The sequence below is a fragment of the Chelonia mydas genome, chromosome 10 (genome assembly GCF_015237465.2).
Source record: "Chelonia mydas isolate rCheMyd1 chromosome 10, rCheMyd1.pri.v2, whole genome shotgun sequence".
Classification (NCBI taxonomy): Eukaryota; Metazoa; Chordata; order Testudines; family Cheloniidae; genus Chelonia; species Chelonia mydas.
Genome location: NC_051250.2, coordinates 50520926 through 50539905, shown reverse-complemented (window position 1 = coordinate 50539905; position 18980 = coordinate 50520926). Strand labels below are relative to the sequence as shown.

The 18980-nt window shown below is 43.3% G+C and overlaps 1 protein-coding gene across 1 annotated transcript in view; it reads right to left on the bottom strand.

Moving 5' to 3' along the window:
* Nucleotides 1-8537: 8537 nt before the first annotated feature.
* The window catches only part of DAPK2 (death associated protein kinase 2), an 84980-nt gene continuing 74537 nt past the window's right edge, over nucleotides 8538-18980 (bottom strand). The window contains 3 exon segments of the mRNA XM_037910753.2: nucleotides 8538-10465; nucleotides 11557-11602; nucleotides 13903-14055. Of these exon segments, the coding sequence (XP_037766681.1) occupies nucleotides 9815-10465; nucleotides 11557-11602; nucleotides 13903-14055 (850 nt within the window). The 3' untranslated portion in view covers nucleotides 8538-9814.

The following is an 18980-nucleotide window of genomic DNA, read 5'->3' as shown; positions in this document are numbered from 1 at the left end:
CTGCCATAAAGGCTGATCCTTTGGTATTAATACACACATTCGTATATGTGGCTCAGAATGTGAATTGCGCTACACTTAAGAGAATGTCAGTAAAAACGCAATATTCTGGATACAGGTGATAACACAGTTCACAGATGAATTCAAAGAAGAATGAAAAGCTCTACAAGTAAAATTATTCCGACGGTGACAGTGCTGCCGCATTTCTCAGGGAATCCGGACTCCCCAGTTTTGTAAGTTTTCAGCGGATCTTGAATAATATTATGCAGGTGCTCTGTGTAATTTGAAAAGTGAGCAGCACATCATCACTGAATCTGACCACAACCAGATTTGCTCTTAGGGCTGCATTTTTAGCCAGGATGAGGTTTTCCTCCCGTGTCTCTCTAGTGTGGAATACTAGATACACTAAAATATGCTGCTTTTCCTCAGATGAGTGCCATTTCTTTGGGAAAGATCTTCTTCCTGGTCACTTTCACAATTTCTCTGAAATAAAGAGGCTGCCATGTTTCAGTCTGTTGAATGAGATACAGAGCTCCTACATAGATTAGCAAACACATACTTAATCTGTTACCTATGGGGGGATAAGCAGTAGTGTGAAGAGAAGCATCACTGAGTTTCTCTAGAGGTGTAAGGTGCATTATGGACATTTTCCCCATCAACTGGAACATTTAGTAGGCCACAGCGAGACACAGGATTCTAGACTGGTTTGTCCACTTTGGGGTGGCTGTTCCCAGATGAGATTATTGGGCCAAAACTAAAATAAGTGACCTCCCAGCCAAACTACAGCAGATGGCGTGTAGTGGGGTTGTTGATCTGACCCTACAGCAGGACATCCTTGTTCCTATTTTTCTATATTGACTAAAACTCACTGTCAAAACAGCTTGACAGAAACCCCTACTTTATCTTTGGCTAAATAGAGACTGGGAAAATGCATGTAAATAATAAAGCAAAAAATAAATAACACCCACTAAAAAACTATAGATGGTATAAGAACCTATATAGAATAGAATACTTAGACAAAAATGCATCAGGAGTACGTAAGTTGTTATACTTGCAACCTAATGAATTTTTCGAATCACGTTTCTGCAAACCTAAAGTTTAAGCAATACAAACCGTCCAGTGATGTGCTCTCATGAGAAGCCACTGAACACAAGGGTTTTCCCATTTTAGATAAGACCTTTTATATTCAAGTGCTTCCTTAGTCCATGTTTGCTCACATAGCAACCTTCTGCTGAAGTCTACGGCAAAATCTCACTGGCATCAGTAGTGCAAGATTGGCCCTTAGCATCAAATTTCCATTCCCTATGCAAAGCCCATTTATTTTGGCTTTGCACGGGGGAACTACAATACACAGTAGGGTTTGGGATGAAATCCCCCCTTCCCCACCCAGCACAGAGCAACTGCACCTCCTCGCCTCTCTCAGTTAAGGGTTTGATACCATGCTCATCACTATGGTATCCATGTACCTAGTGCAACTTTCATACTACTCCCCCATATTATAATTTTGGCCAGTGAATTCAGTTTGCAGAGCCACTGGCCACTCCTTGCTCCCCATTTATGCTGCAGATAGCACTGTTGGAGCAATGGCCCAGGGTACACAAAAGGTACAGTATCTCATGGTCTGGTTTCTCCATGGGTTGACTACCCAGAACCATGGCAGTTCAGATTTTTTTGGACCTTAAGTGCCCATGCTAGGGGAGCAAGATTCACTTCACAGTAAAATGGTTACTTTTCCCTTCCCTTTTTCCCTTATTTTTTCAATGTACCTACCGAACTTTCGTCCTGCATCAGAGAGACCTTTCTCATCCGTGAGCGAGATAAGTGGTTGCACAGTGAGACAATACTGTAAGAGAGCTGGGGGAGGAGAGAGATGAGAATTAAGTGACACTTGCAATGTAGAAATCCCTAACATACTTAATACAGTGATAGTGCTTTACATCTTCAAAGCACTATGCAAATGTTAGATTGCCCTCAAAGCCCCTCAGCGTAAGTAAGTATTACCACATCAGTATTAATGTCCCAATGCCGTACCTTCCATCGCCTTCTGGCATATTGCCTTTTGAAGTTTTCCAAGTTAATGACAGATTCTCGCCTCACCAAGGCCTGCCGCTTGTCCATTGGCTGGAAGACAAGAGATGACAAGTTTCAGAGTAACAGCCGTGTTAGTCTGTATTTGCAAAAAGAAAAGGAGTACTTGTGGCACCTGAGAGACTAACCAATTTATTTGAGCATAAGCTTTCGTGAGCTCTGATGAAGTGAGCTGTAGCTCACGAAAGCTTATGCTCAAATAAATTGGTTAGTCTCTAAGGTGCCACAAGAGATGACAAGTTGATTGCTTAGCTTTCCCTAGGGACAGAAAGTAAACATAACTCTGCTTGTGTCAGTTACACACTGAACTGAGTTAAAAACCAGAGAGAGGATGGCAGAAAGGTGCTCAGCCGAGGGAGAAGTTCTTGACTGTGCTAATTCTTCAGAGTGCTTCCCTCTGCTGACCTGTAGCACCTGTGTCTTATCTGCATTGAGCCTGAGCCCGCTGGCTTTCATCCAAGCCCCTTTCTCTGAAAGGCATTGGGAGAGCAGGGAAAGGGCTCCAGCAGGGGCTGTTGAGAAGGAGATGGAGAGGTGTTGTCAGCATACTGATGACATTTTAGCCTGTATCTCCACAGCCTTCCGCAGGGGTTTCACAAGTGTCGCTTTGGAATGATGATAGAACAGAACCCTGTGGGGTTCCTTAGTCAAGGCCCTTTAGGAAGGGAAAGAGGTTGCCTGGCTCTACCTCTGACCCCTTTGGAAGGAATGAGTGTTTAAAATTAATTCCATCCAGCTGCCATAGTTAAGTGCATAAGGAACCCTCACAATCCATGGTGCTGACAGACCAAGTAGTATTAACTTGAACATCTGTCATAGCGAGCTAGGAATTGTCTTACCAGCTTAGACCTGTGGTTCATCTACTTCAGTGTCCTGTCTCTGACACGCATTCTGTATCTGTTTAGCTTTTTAAAGCCAAGCCACTGTTTCAACTCCTGAGGGGGTTTAAGGTCCCATCAGAGGCAAAATCTCAGTTCAGCCTTAACTCTAAAGTCATTATTAGTTCCTCCAGAGTAAAGGGGAAACAGACGAGTGTACTTTTTTCATTGTCCAAGCTGAGTGTGATGCTAAAAGCAAACAGCACAGATGGTGAAGGGCAAATTAGATTGATGATCAACGATCTGAAGTGTTTAACAGAGACATTACTAAGAAAAGCTGCTTTTTAAAAAAAAGAAATATATGATTTTTAAACCTGATAGTGTTCCCTTTAAAAAATAATACCCCTTTCAGAGGTTCCATAGGGCTTAGTCAATATCCCAACTGCTAATCAGCCATGTCAGATCCTTCCCTATGTACACTGTCAGGTGGGTGGGAAATGATGCTACTGATGTCATTACTAGTACTTTACAAATCAGGGAACTATATCAGTCCCAGTGCACCAATGAAATACTAACAATGGAAAAGCTGAGTAAGCCCCCAAAAAGCCAAATCATTGTTATTAAACAATCTGGAAATTTTTGCATTACACTAGTTCAGAGGTTCTTAACCCATGGGCCATCTCCCTAGAGGAATTCAACCAACTCTTATCTGCTCCCATTCCCTCTCTCTGGTATTCTGCTGAAACTAGTTTATTCAGTTACTTGCATTGAGGTCCCCCATAAAGATGCTTCACATTGTACCGATCCTAGTGGTCCAAAACAACTGCATAGGATTCTGGGTACGTGCGAGAGGAATGAGATGCAAGGAGTTGCACATGGGCTTATGTGATGAAAGAGGTGAAAGGAGAGATAATCTCTACTTAAGGGGAACATAAAATGTTACAAACATTTTAAGATGTGATCACTAAACCTGATTCTCTGTTTTAATGCATGCAGCTTTTTCTAGAGATGAGCCTTAGTGATAAAGTTCAGATCTAGATCCTAGCTTTCTAGCTTTGGATGTGTTAATATTTAGGGTTTCCATGTTAGGCCCTTTAGAAAGATACGCTTCAGCCAAAGTTCAGAGTGAAACTTTCCCTAATTTCGTACCTCTTTTTTCCCCCCAGCATGTCTTTTTGGTGTGTTAGTTTACTAGGTTTACTATTTACCAGAAGGATTTGATAACCCCACCTCAACAGTGCTGTTTCGTGCTACCAATCGGCACAGGGAGACTTTATAGACACAAATAACTTTTTGAGGGACTTGTTAATCCAGTTTTGAAACTGGAGAATGTATAACATATGAACAAGAAATACTGAGAAACTTCAAAGAGATCTATCTACATGTCCTCTGCTACTCACACATCAAATTGTAATGCACCAACAGTGCTGCTTCTCCACTGACCCAGGAAGTAGGTCAGTAGCATACTGAAGCAATGGCAAAGACCTGAATAGGCTATAACTATGAGAGGTTTGCTGAGCAGTAAAACAGGACATAAGAACAAAGTTATAACAAAGATAGCTTTCAACTGGAAGTGATTCACATTACAAGAACTGGACAGTTATTTAAGATGGATTGCAGGAGGTGCTCATTTAGGTTGTGAAACCAATAAGTTCGATTCAGAACTGAACAGGAAAAGTAACCGAATACATAGGTTTCACTTGCATGAGGCCTGTCATGAAGTATCATTTTCATGAAATAGTGCAAACTAAAAATGGGAACTTTTCCCAAACTCCTCATAATAAAATGAGAAAACGTTAGCTAACATTCAATATCAGTTACGGTACACATGCTACATCAGTAAATGGGGTCCAGGGAACTTATGTTGTAAGTAGATGTTATGGTGGTGGGAGATCCAGAATGCTTAGATTTAATTGGACGAGAATGAAACAAACAAGGAAATAGAAGCACCAGAGCAGGATGGAAAGTGCACCCTCAAAGATTTAAACATCTTGTCAGAAAACTGGTAATATTGTTGAGCAGACAGATTCTCTTTCACACAAGCTATAATGCTGTTAAACAGCCAACACTGTTCTAAACAATACACCTATAACAGGGCACAACACCACATCTTTTCTTGTCAATAGTTCTGCAATTTGGCTTTAGCCCGTCTGCTGATGTATTTTACAGAATCTTTATAAGAAAGGGAGAGAGAGCAAGGAGGTGCCATAGGACATCAGCATCAATGAGGGACTCAGAGTTTTAAAGCTTTATGCACATGTATTCTGAGATACTTGTCAGCCCAAGGACAACCTCAGAGCCAGCAGCATCTAAGTGCAAGTTGTTCAGCTTTGGCTCTAAGATTTTAACAAATATTTTTATGCAACAGACAAAAGGTATGTAACACCTTGAAGATATGCTGTTAGATAGTCATGGCTTGATCATCAGAGGGGTTGAGATTTCACAAATCCCTTTCAAATGGAACCTTTTAGTGCTCAGCACTTCTGATAATCAGGTCATCAATGTAAAAACTCCAGAGGATTTACCATAGTATAGCAGACTACCACTCAACCCTTTCTTCAGTCTTGGCCAATAGCTGATCCTATCCCTTCTGGGCCACCAGAGGGCAGGGAGGCCATATAAATAGGACCGCGTGTTAAATGCGTACTCTTTCTATAGAAGAGGATATGAAAATGTCAGTTCTAAGAACACTTTTTGTGGGAAATCCAGGACAACTTTCACTGTTGCACAGAGAAATGTTTAAAGCCTAATGGCAAACACCTGAACCATTTGCACTGCTTCTGCTTCCCATCATTCTCCGAAACTGTCCTCAGCTTTGGAACCTGTACAAATAAATACAGAGGCTGCGATTTCATCTCCAATGACAAAGTATGTCAATACCTCTGAGAGAAAGGAGCTGAAATTATCAGCCTGCCCTCCACCTCCTTTAAAGATAGACAACATCTGTGCACAATTGACCCTGGATATTGAAGCATGAGATGTCAGTTCCCCACATTATAAGGGGCTAGGCAGCATGCCACAAATGTGCTAAGTCAAAAAGACTGGTGAGAAATCAGGTTAGACCTACAAAATGTCACTGTTAAATGTCAGTTGAATAATCATCAAAACACATTTAAGTGCTCGTTCAATGGCAGAGCCCTTAAAGCTCCACCAAAATAATTAGTTTTTTGATACTCCAGACTGTTAATAATCAGTTGCCCCATATTGCTAAGTACCTTGCAAAGTTGTGATCTTGTCATTCTCAGCTGGACATGCTCCTTTCTCAGGAGTGGTACAGCACTGTCCTCCTTCAACTCATGAAAAAAGCACAGGACTTGAGGAGTGGGTCATAATTATACTAGCCTCAGACATGCTAAAGAGCAGAGCACCTGCTCTAATGTCCCTTTTGTTCTGTGCTGGTACATCCATACACAGAGATAATCCAAAAGGACAGAAATATGGGGCCAGAAATGGGGCAGACAGATTCTGTACATTGAGGGTCTTTTCTCCAGATTTTGAAACTTACTAGATTTTCTTATTTTTCAAAATGAGGGGAAGAGAACTTAGATTCTGAAAAAGTTGTCTAGTCCCTCTGGACAGTGTCCTCTTCAACGTACCGTGCAGCACTGGGCAGAGCTCTAGGCTTGGACTCTCAAAGAAGCCTGACGCTCAATGGCAGTTGGGCACCTCCCTCCCTCTCTCCCTCCCTCAGGCACCCTTGAAAATTACAAGCAAGATATAAGATTTATTAGGTCCTTGGTAAAATTTTCATTTAAGCACGTAAGTGACTTTTGAGCCTGAGTCCCTTTTTCAAAGATATTTATGCACCTTACTCTCATTGATTTCAGTGGGAGTTAGGCACCTAAATATCTTTGAGGATCTGGGCCTTCGGCACTTAGCAGCCTCAGTCTCACTGAAAGACAATGTCACTTATGTCCCTAAGTCACTTAGAAACTTTTGAAAATTCTACTTCCATCCTGTCTAATGTAGAATGTGTCTCAGGATAGGGTGCGTGCCTATTTTCTGCCCATCACCAGACACAGCTATTGTGCTTCAGATAGGTGTAAAACAAATATATACATTAAGCATGGTTTTTCACTAGTCTCCCAAAGTCACTATGAGAACATGGCACTTTCTGATTCATCATTCTCTGTGAACTGAATGAGAGTACACTGGTGCTTTGTAGATAAAAATAATAAACAGGATTATTCTTATAACCTTATGAGCAGCAGCCCATTACATTTAAATTATTAGCTTTTCCAGAACAGAGGAGTGGGCTTTTTGAGGGAGGGCAAGGGCGGACGAAGAGAAAAGTTTGACATATCATCTCTCCCTTTGTCCTCTTCTTTGTTCAGAGCATGATTATCTGAAAAGGGGGATTTTGGCCACTAAGACTGGAGAGTTTGCCTGAAGCTATACAGAGTGACTCTCACTTTTACCCTTTTTGGGAAAGCAACTGCATCCATTTCCAAATGGGCTGCTAGAAGCAGCACTGAGAGCAAACATTGTTATTTGACAGGTTTCAGAGTAACAGCCGTGTTAGTCTGTATTTGCAAAAAGAAAAGGAGTACTTGTGGCACCTTAGAGACTAACCAATTTATTTGAGCATGAGCTTTCGTGAGCTACAGCTCACTTCATCGGATGCATACAGTATGCATCCGATGAAGTGAGCTGTAGCTCACGAAAGCTCATGCTCAGATAAATTGGTAGGTCTCTAAGGTGCCACAAGTACTCCTTTTCTTATTGTTATTTGACTCTTCTCTCATGGCCCATGCCAGAGCTAGAGACCCCAGGGGGGAGGGATTTCTTGCTTGATCATGTTGTTTGTATTGTGGTAGTGCACAAAGGCCCAATCAACAGCAGCCCCATTGCAATAGCTGGCTGTGTACAAATCTGTGGGCCTGGCCCCAAGAGACTTCCACTAGATGCATCACAAAACTGGCCATGCAGATATTCTCTGACAATCTGCAGTCTTTATGTCAGGTCATTAAAAACATGGGTTTGATTCCTGCATTGGACCCCGCTATGGCATGGTCAAGTTCCCACTCCCTGATTCTCTGGGCTTCCAGGCAGCTCTATGTTGCACCACTGGTAAAGACTCCTTGAAAGGACCTATGTCAGTCTAGAACTGCCATGTGACACACAGGTCCACCACACTCCCTCCTGACCCACGACACACCCCTCATGCCAAAGTGGCAGGCAGCAGAGGGAGAGAAAGGAGGAGTGTGTGTGTGTGGAGTGTGAGAGTGACAACTGTGGTACAGATGCCCCAGCAGGCAATTCATTTTCTCTGCAGGGCATTTACCACTGGATTACAGCCCCTTTGCAGTACCTCAGCCTCACAAAGGAGCCATAAGCCAGCTAGAGAATCTGGCCCTATAATTACTTCACTAAGTAGATGTTTAAATATCCTATTTCAGTCACAGACTTCCCCATCAGAGACTACAGCATCCTGAATAAGAGACTATTTATTGTGTCCAAAACGTGAAATGGTTACATTTGTGTACATAAATACAGCCCGAGCAGTTAACCTTTCCTTTGAAAGGCAGGAAAAAGGTGCATTATTCTGTTTAAACATTGACTTTTTTTCCTTTTCCTTTCTTGTAAGTTTCAAAAATGACCTTTGGAACAAACACACCAGTCTCAAGTTCCACCACACTGAATCAATGAATTGTTTCCTTTGAGAGACCTTTCTTATTGGGGAATAAAAGTCAAAGGTCTATTGACACTGCCTGATGGATCATCATCCTCACAAATAATTTTGCACAGCAAAATATACATACACAGTTCTCCAGTCATTCCATTACAGATTTATCATTCTGTCTTTCGAACAAAATATTTCCGGTACATAAAACATAAGGTACCTGTTTTTATGGCAAGAACTTCACATTAAAGAAATAAAAATGATCTAACACTGGTCCCCAAACTTTTTGCCTCGGGCCACCCCTTACCCCTGTCTGTGCCCCCCCGCCTCCAAGCTGGGTCTGGGAGCAGGGCTGCTGTACTGGGAGGGGGACACTGACAGGGTTAAGGGGGCCAAGGCTGGGGCCACAGCTGGGATCAGTGACGGAGCCTAGGCTGGGGCAAAGGCCGGCAGCTGGGGCTCAGGCACTTGACCGGCAGCTGGACCACTGGGAACAGAGACCTGGGCGTGGGGGCAGGGCCAGGAGCGGAGCTGGGGTGGGGCGGGGTGGCGCTCCTACCCCAAACCCTGTGGAGGCTAGCCTGAGCCCCAGCTGCATCCCCCAGACATTCCTCTGCACCCCCCTAGGGGAGCATGCCCCACAGTTTGGGGACTTCTAACATCTGATGATAGTGAAAGAGAGACTGTACCCTGAATAACTAGCCTATAAAATAACCTTAACTTTCCTTCATTAGCTGTGATTTTCATGGTGTGAAATGATAAATCACTGCATCATTTGCTCCGTTTTAAAGGGCTGCAATAACCTTCATAAGTGTTTTTAATTATCTGCTGTGCAGAATTATCCCCAGCAAGTCTGCAAGACTATTGCCCTCATCCAAACTAGAATGCTACCAGGTGATTTTATAGACTTCAAAGCATGTGTAAGCTGCTAAAAAAGGAGTGACATACTTTTTCATTTCAAGTGAATTACCTAATAATCTTCAGGACCTGTATGTTTACGTATTATTATAATGTTAGTACAGAATAACTGCAGGGTTACACATGCCCTAGAACAAAGTGATTTCTAATTCTAAGGGTTCAGAAACTGGGCTGGTCACAACATCAGCACAAAAACCACTCAGAGTATAGGCTTTTGGTCAATAGTTTGTGCAACATTTCCATATTTCTATTTTAATGCATAGGTGCTGGTTTTGTGGTTTTGTGCTTTTGAGATGATTTCTTACAGCTGCACGTTGAGACAGGCAGACAGCAAGGGGTTCTAATGAAGATTTTTGCCTATTAACCAACATTACTGTCTTGATTCTGCAACATCAAGATTCAAGCCTGCAAGGAATTCCTCACAGCAAGATCTATTTAACAGCTCCATTAGTGATTCATTAATATCTTTGTTGAAAACAGAGCCAAAGTTTCCATTCACACGTGCTTCATTTTCATTCTCCAGCTGAAAACTACTCATTAAATCCTGGATCCACGCGAGTTCCTCAGAAAGTTCCTGACTCAGAGATTCATACTGAGATTTTAGATCAATGTATTTCCCAGTGACATTTGCAAGACTAGAACCTACAGTCTTGATGTCATCCTGAAGATGTTTCTTCAGGGATTCAATTTTACGGTGCTCATATTTCAGCTGTGAAAGCTTGTGTCTCACATTTTCATTTTCTTCTTTGTACCAAGCTTCTTTTTCATTATATATGGAAACCAGAGCATCGATGTCCTCCTGCAGGGAATCGTGGGACATAGCCAGAGTGCTGAAACCATGTTCCATCAGAGAAATGTCTTCTACCACCCGGGCAAAGCGCTCAAAGTTGATGTAGGTGTTATTTGGTGGCATACTCGAATGGCACTTGATGGTGTACTCTTTCAGACGTTTTGTCTTCAGCTGACTGTTCTCAGCCTTCTTGTTTTCTTGGACTTTTGTTTCTTCTATCAACTGGTGAGTCTTCAGACAGAAGAACCAGTATTACTGATTGTTTATCAAGATTGCAAGATATTGCACAAATTCAACTCTACACAGCAGACAAGGGATGCAAAACTGCATTTCCACAATGCTGGGGAGAAGCGTCGTTTCCAGTCATTGTTCATGCATTTGATTAAAATAAAAGGGGTGATGTGACAAGCATTGAGCATTCATTCACATGGGACAAGTGTAAATAAATTAAAGGGCTGTGAACTATTTGCATGCTACAGTTTGTGCAGTTAAATTTGCAAAACCATCAACATTTGTGGGGGAAAAATAATCCTGAAAACACTCCACTCAATGTTTTGTACAATACATAACAAAATTAGAACGATCCAGTGTTTAAACATCTACATTTGCCATGCTGAGATTGCTAAATTTATTTTCATTAAGAGATTTATCTACGGAGGCAAGCTTTGCTTAGAACAAAACAACACACACAAATCCAAATACCAAGCAAATCCAGACAGCTACTAGCTCACTACACCAATGACATTTTGAGGGAGCTGATTTGTTTTCACATTTGGTGTGGTCAGCTCTTAACACCCAAAAGCACTACACCAGAGGTATGGTTTGTGTCCATGCAAACACTGATTAGAGATGAAAACAATACAAATTGTGTTCTAATACAGAATACTGTATGCCCATTTATTTATAGTCCAGTCACCTCTCCTTTGGCGTTTATTGTAATAACAGAAGTCATAATTAAGGCTTGCAGAAATCCAAGATTTTGGAAGGAACTGAAGCAGTTTTTACTACTGTTTGTCTTGCACCCAAGGATCTCAGAGTGTTTAGTAGCCAGTTATTTCTCATAACTTACCTGTGAAGAAGGGGAGTATTCTCCCTGCTTTGCTCATGAGTGAAAGTGAGACATGGAGAGGCTAAGGTTCACTGTCTGGTTCAAACTGATTTCTGAAAGCCGTAACCATGATGAATTCTCTTGCCGTTTAGGCACATAGCCTTTAGTGTGGAAATATAAATTCCCATAAAAATTCTATACTAGTTTGTCCTGAAGCAACTGTTCACCTGTTACAAAATCACCACCCATATTCTGTCACTATCTTTGGCCTTACCGTTATCCAAGGATGAGTGAGAGCTTCTTGAATTGTGAGCCGTTTCCTGCAATGAAACACAGACTTAAATGAGAGCCAAGCTGCTTACCATGCACTTCTTTCAGGGTGTTTATGAACCAACATTTTAATATTGTACTTTGTATCTATAACACTGTCACCAGTAGTGACAGGATTACTTACAGTGAGGTACAACTTTCAGGCAGAAGGGTTCACACACAGTTTTCTGTCTTCAGTGTTAATACAGTGCTATCCCACAGCAGAGCTGTCAGCTCTACTTAATTTTCATTTCCACACAATCAAAATCTCTCCCTCTCTCATTGTTCTGTTAAAAAGAGGTGAAACGCTACTAATGTTTCATGATATGTTCTGTCTTACTAATCTAACGTGCCTAATGAGTGAATTCTTCCTGCACACACTTGGTCTGCCTTTTTCTCTATATCAATTGATATAAGCTTAATGTAATCAAAAATGTCTTTAATGCACGAGCTATTAAGTCACCCCAGGAGCTCTTGCTTCCTGAAAGCAGTATTCCTGGGCGGGATGCTTCAGTACTAAATCATAAAATCTCACTTTCTCCTACACCCTAGCAGCACTGCAAACAGTACACTATCACCTTCAGGCAGGATGGACATAAACAGGGTACTGCCTTCACAGCTGGTTATGGCACAGATATCAATATGCCTGATCTGACCTGCTTGAAAGGCACTTGCTAAACCTGTGCAAAACATTCACATCAGACTCTAACATACCCCAACATATCCTGGGGTCTGAAGTTTGGAGAAATGTTTGCTGATGTGTTTGGACAGATACCCTAGCTGGCATCCTTCTCCCAACAACCCCATTATTTACCTTCTCCCCCAGATGTCTTTAAAGGGCACCCTAGTGACCTGCCTTCCCACACCTTTCTGCAAGTGGCCCCCACTCTGTTTTCAGGGGACAACCGATGACCACTCCCACTAGTACTAATAGACTCTTCAGAGGGCTCAGCAGCACATAACCCACAAGGATGCCCTTTCCTCCCTCCGCCCACCCCAACATAGTGCAGGAAGTGTGGCAAGATAGTCTTGGTGCATCCAGCTCATTAAAAAACTTCAGAAGCAGAGATCCCTCTCCTATAATCCCTACTGCAGTAGCTAAAGAATCTCTGTGATTCCCTAATCACCACGAGGTAGGAGAAAAGCCCCATATAGCTGCTAGAGAAGTGCCAGGTGTACCTAGCTGATGCACAAGAGTTAATGGGCCATATTTGACACGAAGACAACTGAAGAGCAAGGAGTTTGCAGCAATAAAGGGTACGAGCTGAGTGCATCTCACTTCCTAGAAGGTTCCTAATGGCTTGAGATGTGGGAGCAATTATCCAACATCCACGACAGACCAGGGATAAGAGCCATCCTGCCTCAAATGATGGACTCTGTTAGGACAGTGAAGAGAAAATGGTGGCCTACAGGTGTGAGTAGATAGGGTGTCCCTCTGGAGGTTTGAGACTGATGAACACAAGCCTCCAAGTGAACACACAGGAGCTAGTTTCCTGACAATCTCTGCAAGCCAATCTGCAGGCTTTAGCATGTGATTAATAGATTCCAAGGCCAGAAGGAACCATTGTGATCATCTAGTCTGACCTCCTGTGTAGCACAGGCTGATAGAACTTCCCCAAAATAATTCCTAGAGCAGATCTCCTAGAAAAACATTCAACTTTGACTTAAAAATGGTCAGTGATGGAGAGTCCACCAGGCCCCTTTTATTCATAGATACTAAGGTCAGAAGGGACCATTATAATCATCTAGTTTGACCTCCTGCACAACGCAGGCCACAGCATTTCACCCACCCACTCCCGTTCCAATGGTTGATTACTCACTATTAAAAATTTATGCCTTACTTCCAGTCTGAATTTGTCCATGCAGAGCAGCTGCTTTTGAAACACTGAATATAAAATCAACTCTCTCTCTCATTCACACACACACACACACTCACTCACCCACGACATGTGAATTGAGATGTCATTAGAGGCAATAAAAAAAAAACATTTAAAAATTACCAGACACAAGGACAGCTTCTAAAACCCAATAAACTCCAGTAATTTGCACTTTACAAAAAAAAAAATATCCAACCCTACTGGTGAAAGAAAATCCATGCCAAATTTTGGCACATTTGGTGAATTTTGGTATAGGGCGTATTTGTAGGTCCTTTGTATATAGAGATTTACAAGAGACACAGCAATACACCTGTACTTAATGCCTCACTCTGGGACAATGACCAACTCTGTAATGAAACTCTGAACTGCTCAGTGTGCTCATTTTTGCCTGGGTGGCGTGAAAGGCAGCCAGCCATTTTTGTACATTCACTTACCGCGTGTCTTTCACCAGGAGTTTCCGGATAAAGTCTTTTGCCAGATCACTGGTGTGACTGAAAAATTCCTCATCAAATTCGTAATTCACGGCTGTGATGTTGGCGAGAGTTTCCTGCTTCGTTTCTCCAAGGAAAGGGGATGCACCACTGAGCCTGAACAGGCCAGACAGGAAGATCATGTTTTGATTGGGGAAAAATAAAGTTACTTTGACGTGATTCTAAGATTGTGAAATGACAGTGTTAGCATGTGGGTCTCTCTTTCAGGGCAGCCAAGAAGATTTGGAAATAATAGGCTCAAATCTGCGTCACCATATATATAGCTACAAAACAGACTCACAAAAGCAGCATTAATGCGTTTCCATGTGCGACAGCAAAGACCCTATTCTCAGACACCCCCATCCCTGAGACACACACAGGTTATTGCCCCCCAGGGTAAGAATAATCCGCACTGGAGGAGAGGTCCAGTTGCTATGAATGCATCAGGGGTACACACACAGATACTCACAGGCTATGTCAGGGAATGTCCCCCCATAGTTCCCATCAAGGAAGCCCTGTTCAGTGGCCTCTCTGTAGGCTTTTTGGAAAAACTCCTGCCCTGTGCTGTTTTTCCGCCTGCAGTTCACTGGCAAGCATCTATGCACAATGTGCACCTAGGGTTGGGCCCAAGAGGTCCACATAAATAGAGAAAATTAATTGCTCAGATTTTTGTGGCCTTGCCCTGATTTCTGCAGGGTGGGAAGGGGACATGGCATTGATTAAAACTAGTCCCCAGGATAAGCCAAGGGACTTACAGTGCAATAAAATAGAACATGAAGAGCTAATTCTATCAGAGCTCAGCTCCATGCTTAAAACTGCAAAGATACATTGCAGTCATCATCCTCATAAAACACCATTCAGCAATCTTTTAGATGGAAAGGGCTGTGAGCCTGCCTTGCATCTCTCTCAAATATAACTGACATCCTTCATCTGAGACTCATATTTACCTCAATCCCACAAAAACCTGGGGTTAAAGCACTTCTATTAGAGTTCCTTTTTTAATACCAAGAGAGTTAGATATCCAGCAAGTGTTCTTTATACTAAGGAAACTGATCTAATCCCATTAAAATAGTACTACTATTCTTGCCTCCCCTGTTTGGACTTTGGTAGTGGAAGTTCAGGATGCAGTGGGTTCAAAACAGAAATGCAGCAAACCGTTCAGCTCTAGGGGGAGTGACGTTGCTTGTTTAAGTGATTCTGCTCACAATGGGCCTTTATCATCCAACACTGTCACACTAACCAAGGATCTTTTGCATTACACCTTAATAATGGTGATTACGTCTGCTCAGTGAGGATACGAGAAACACGGAGGCACTATGCACAAAAACAGGGAGCTCCGAAACGCTTTCATAGTGTGGACCAAATCTCAACAGAGAAATTGCCATGTAACAACCCAGAACTGCCACAGCTGCTGACATGGGAAGGTAATATTAGAGCACCGAAGAGCTAAAAATACTTCCCTAAGTATTGCCCTATTTGACTACAGTCAATTGTTCTGACTACTTACGCTCTTCACTCATCCCCCACTTGTCCCTTTGTTCCATTTCAGTCAGCCAGAAACAAGGAGGAGAGCAGGCAACACGTGAAAAGCCAGCTCTTTGTGGCCCACCAGTGGTCACAAAACAGAGCTGGGGAATCCCTGCCATAATGTCTTTGGCCATATTTTTTCCCTTTCCTCAAAATCATACTGTGGGGCACTTGGCTTCTCTCCTCCATCCACTGCCCCCTCAATTTGTGTGTCATATTGGTCCTTTGTGACTTTGGGCAAGTCACTTCACCTCTCCATGTCTCAGTTTGTACATACATAGAATGGAGATGATGCTCTCCCAACTTTAAATCACTAAATGATCCTTGAAAGGCACTGTATAAATGCTGCTTTAGGACCTTGGCTCTATGAGAGTAATCATGAGGATGTAGAGAAACTGGAAAGGATCCAGAGGCAAGCAACAAAGGTGATCAAGTTGATGGAATGCAAGCCATATGAGCAGAGGCTGAAGGAACTGGGTATGTTTAGTTTGGAATAGAGGTGATTAAGGGGGGGCATAATAGTGGTCTTCAAATACTTGAAAGGCTGCCATAAAAAAGATGGAGAAAAGTCGTTCTCTCTTGCCACAGAGGGCAGGACAAGAGGCAATGGGTTCAAACTACAGCATAGCAGATTTAGATTGAATCTCAGGAAAAACTTTCTCCTTGTAAGAAGAGTAGGACAATGGAACTGCCTAGGGAAGTCGTGGAAGCTCCTCACTGGAGGTTTTCAAAAAGAGACAGGATTGCCATCTGTCCTGGACGGTCTTTAGACACAAGAAATCCTGCATCTTGGCAAGGGGTTAGACTAGATGATCCTAGTGGTCCCTTCTAATCTTATGGTTCTATGATTCTATGTCTCCATCAAGAGGCTGGCCCCAGTGATGACAACAGCTTACTACTTAGAACTAAATTAATTATTCCTTTAGCTCCGATGGTAGGGGCTTGTGCTCCTGGGGCTGAAAGACCTGGGTTTGACCCCTGCAGTGACCTTGGTGTCCATAAGAACGTGGTCATGTGTGTTACAGTAGGTGATGGTATATATACACTCAGCGTTCGTTAAGCATTTTGGGACTCCTTACAATGAGAGGCACCGTACAGTATCAACAGAAGTTAGTATCAATAAAATTAAGAAACAACTCTAGAAAAATACAAAATGGGTTTAAAAGTATTATAGTGTGTGCAGGGTCATACCCCACCCATTCAAGGACTCACACAATCGTCTCCATCCCTTTTTACAGAGGGCTACTGTTTTTATGCTTGTTTACTATGCTAACCATTGCTACATGTATTAGCCTTTCTGGAAGCTACTGTTAGGGTGGGGAGAATATATATTCACAAGAACCGGGTAAGATGTTTTGATTTGTAAATGCTGTCAAAGGATTTACGTCAGGTTAACTATGCCACTAAGGATGTGGATTTTTCACACACCTGACCAATGTAGTTAAACTGACCGACTTGTCTAGTGTAGACCAGGCCTGAGAGAGGCAGATATGAATGTCACCTAGCTGTCTGCGCCTTAGTCTCCATATCCAAATACCAGGACACTGACACCTAGCAACCGAAAGCCCAGAGGGAGACAGACATCCCTACCTCTCAGCAGGGAAGCTGAGCAACATACCCCTGCTCGAGAACAAAGGACTGGGGAATAGTATTCCCTCTAATTTTTTACGTCCATGTGCGGAATGAATTTTGTTATGTGCACCAATACGGAGGTGTTGTGAGACACATCACCTTCCTATTGGTGCACATATTAAAATTCATGTGGTGGGGGTTTGGAGTGTGGGAGGGGGCTCAGGGCTGGGGCAGAGGGTTGGGGGGGGGTGTGGGCTCTGGAGTGGGGCCAGGGATGAGGGGTTTGGGGTGCAGGCTGTCCCCAGTCTGCACTGGGGAGAGAGGACTTCTCCCGCCCTCTCTTGCTTCAGCAACTCGGGGCCAGGGGAGAGGAGCCTTTCCCTGGCTGCGGCAGCTCCAGTGAGGCTGGGCTGGGCTGGGCCGGGCCGAGGGCGGGGCACTTCTCCCCACTGCAGCAGGTCCGTGCTTTGGCTGGCGGGCAGGGGCGCCTCTCCCTGCGGTGGCAGGTCTGCACTGGGGCCGGTGGGGAGGGGCACTTCTCCCCGCCGCAGCCCTGAGCCCCTGCGTGAGGCTTAATAGGCAGCTGCATGGCTGCACAGCTTAAACGGAACTTAACTGGGGAGGTATGAGGTGTGCGTTGGGGGGGTAAAAGTTGGCTGCTGGAAGGAGTCAGGGTTCTCACCTGATATCTGACCAAAGAGGTCGGTCAGACAGACAGACAGACACACACCTTGAACAATGGAGTTCACTAGAGCTCGGCTGGGCTCTGGGCTGACCAGAAAGGTCTTGTTTTAAGTACTCTATGCTATTCTTTAAGTACCGTTCTGTATGCTAACCTAAGGACTTCCTATGCTATGTTCCAGTTGACTAATAAACCCTACTGTTTTGACAACACTGTTTGAATGTCACTGCAGAGGCTAGCGGACATATATTGATCCCTGGAGAACGTACAAGTCTCTACCAGGAATCTATCTTGGTTGAACTCACAGAACAGAGCTCATGGTATGAAGCAGGAGTGCTGCAGGCCCAGAGATCCAGTCTAAGGAGGTGGAGAAGCTGTCTGATTTACTCTGGAGGAAGAGGGAGACCCCTAGCAGGTCTGGCACACTGAAGGGGTTCCTCCTAGAGCAGTGGTTCTCAACTTGCGGCCCAATCAGCGCACAGGGTCGGCCCATGTAACATCCTCAGGGCCATAGTTAGTATTGATGTGGCCCACAATGGTAAACAGGGGGAAAACCACTGTCCTAGAGACTGTTCCAAAGTTGGGGGTATAGCACTAATGCTGTGGATCCGTGACACACCCCAAATATACTGCGATACAACAGAGCCAGGATTAGTAGTAATCTAAAGGGACACATTGTTTGCATTTCTTTTTTTTTTTCCAGTGGAGATTTTAGGTATAAGTAGAGATGGGTCAGACAAAACTCCTGTTCTGAACCACCTCCAAGTTTGGGGGAATTTGGATCTGGAATTCATGGGGCAAGCCCATCTCTGAATACAAACTTATTATTGCAGAAGGTTTCTAGGTCATTTCAACCAGATGGAGCAATGCAAAAGCAAAATCAATGCTTCTATCTCTCTACAGAGCAAAGGTATATAAGTAGAAAAGAATTGTCCTATTGGAACAGAGTACTGCTCTACTCCCTCTATTATCCTGCCTCCAGCAAAGGCCTGTGTATGCGACACTTCAGAGGAAGGTGAAGGGCTCTCAGAACACCTGACTATCTGTGCATTACTGTCATCACAGGGTAAGCATTCTAACCTGTTTCTTCTCAACATCCAGTCTCCCTTCCCATTAATCTATAAACAGATGTAAATAGCAATTTATGAAGACATTGATGTCCTATCACGTTCAGATGTATCAGCTGATGACATGAGGAATGCAAATAAAGATCAAGGATCTGGACAATTTTAGAATTGCTCTTTAGCTGCTGGTGGGCTAC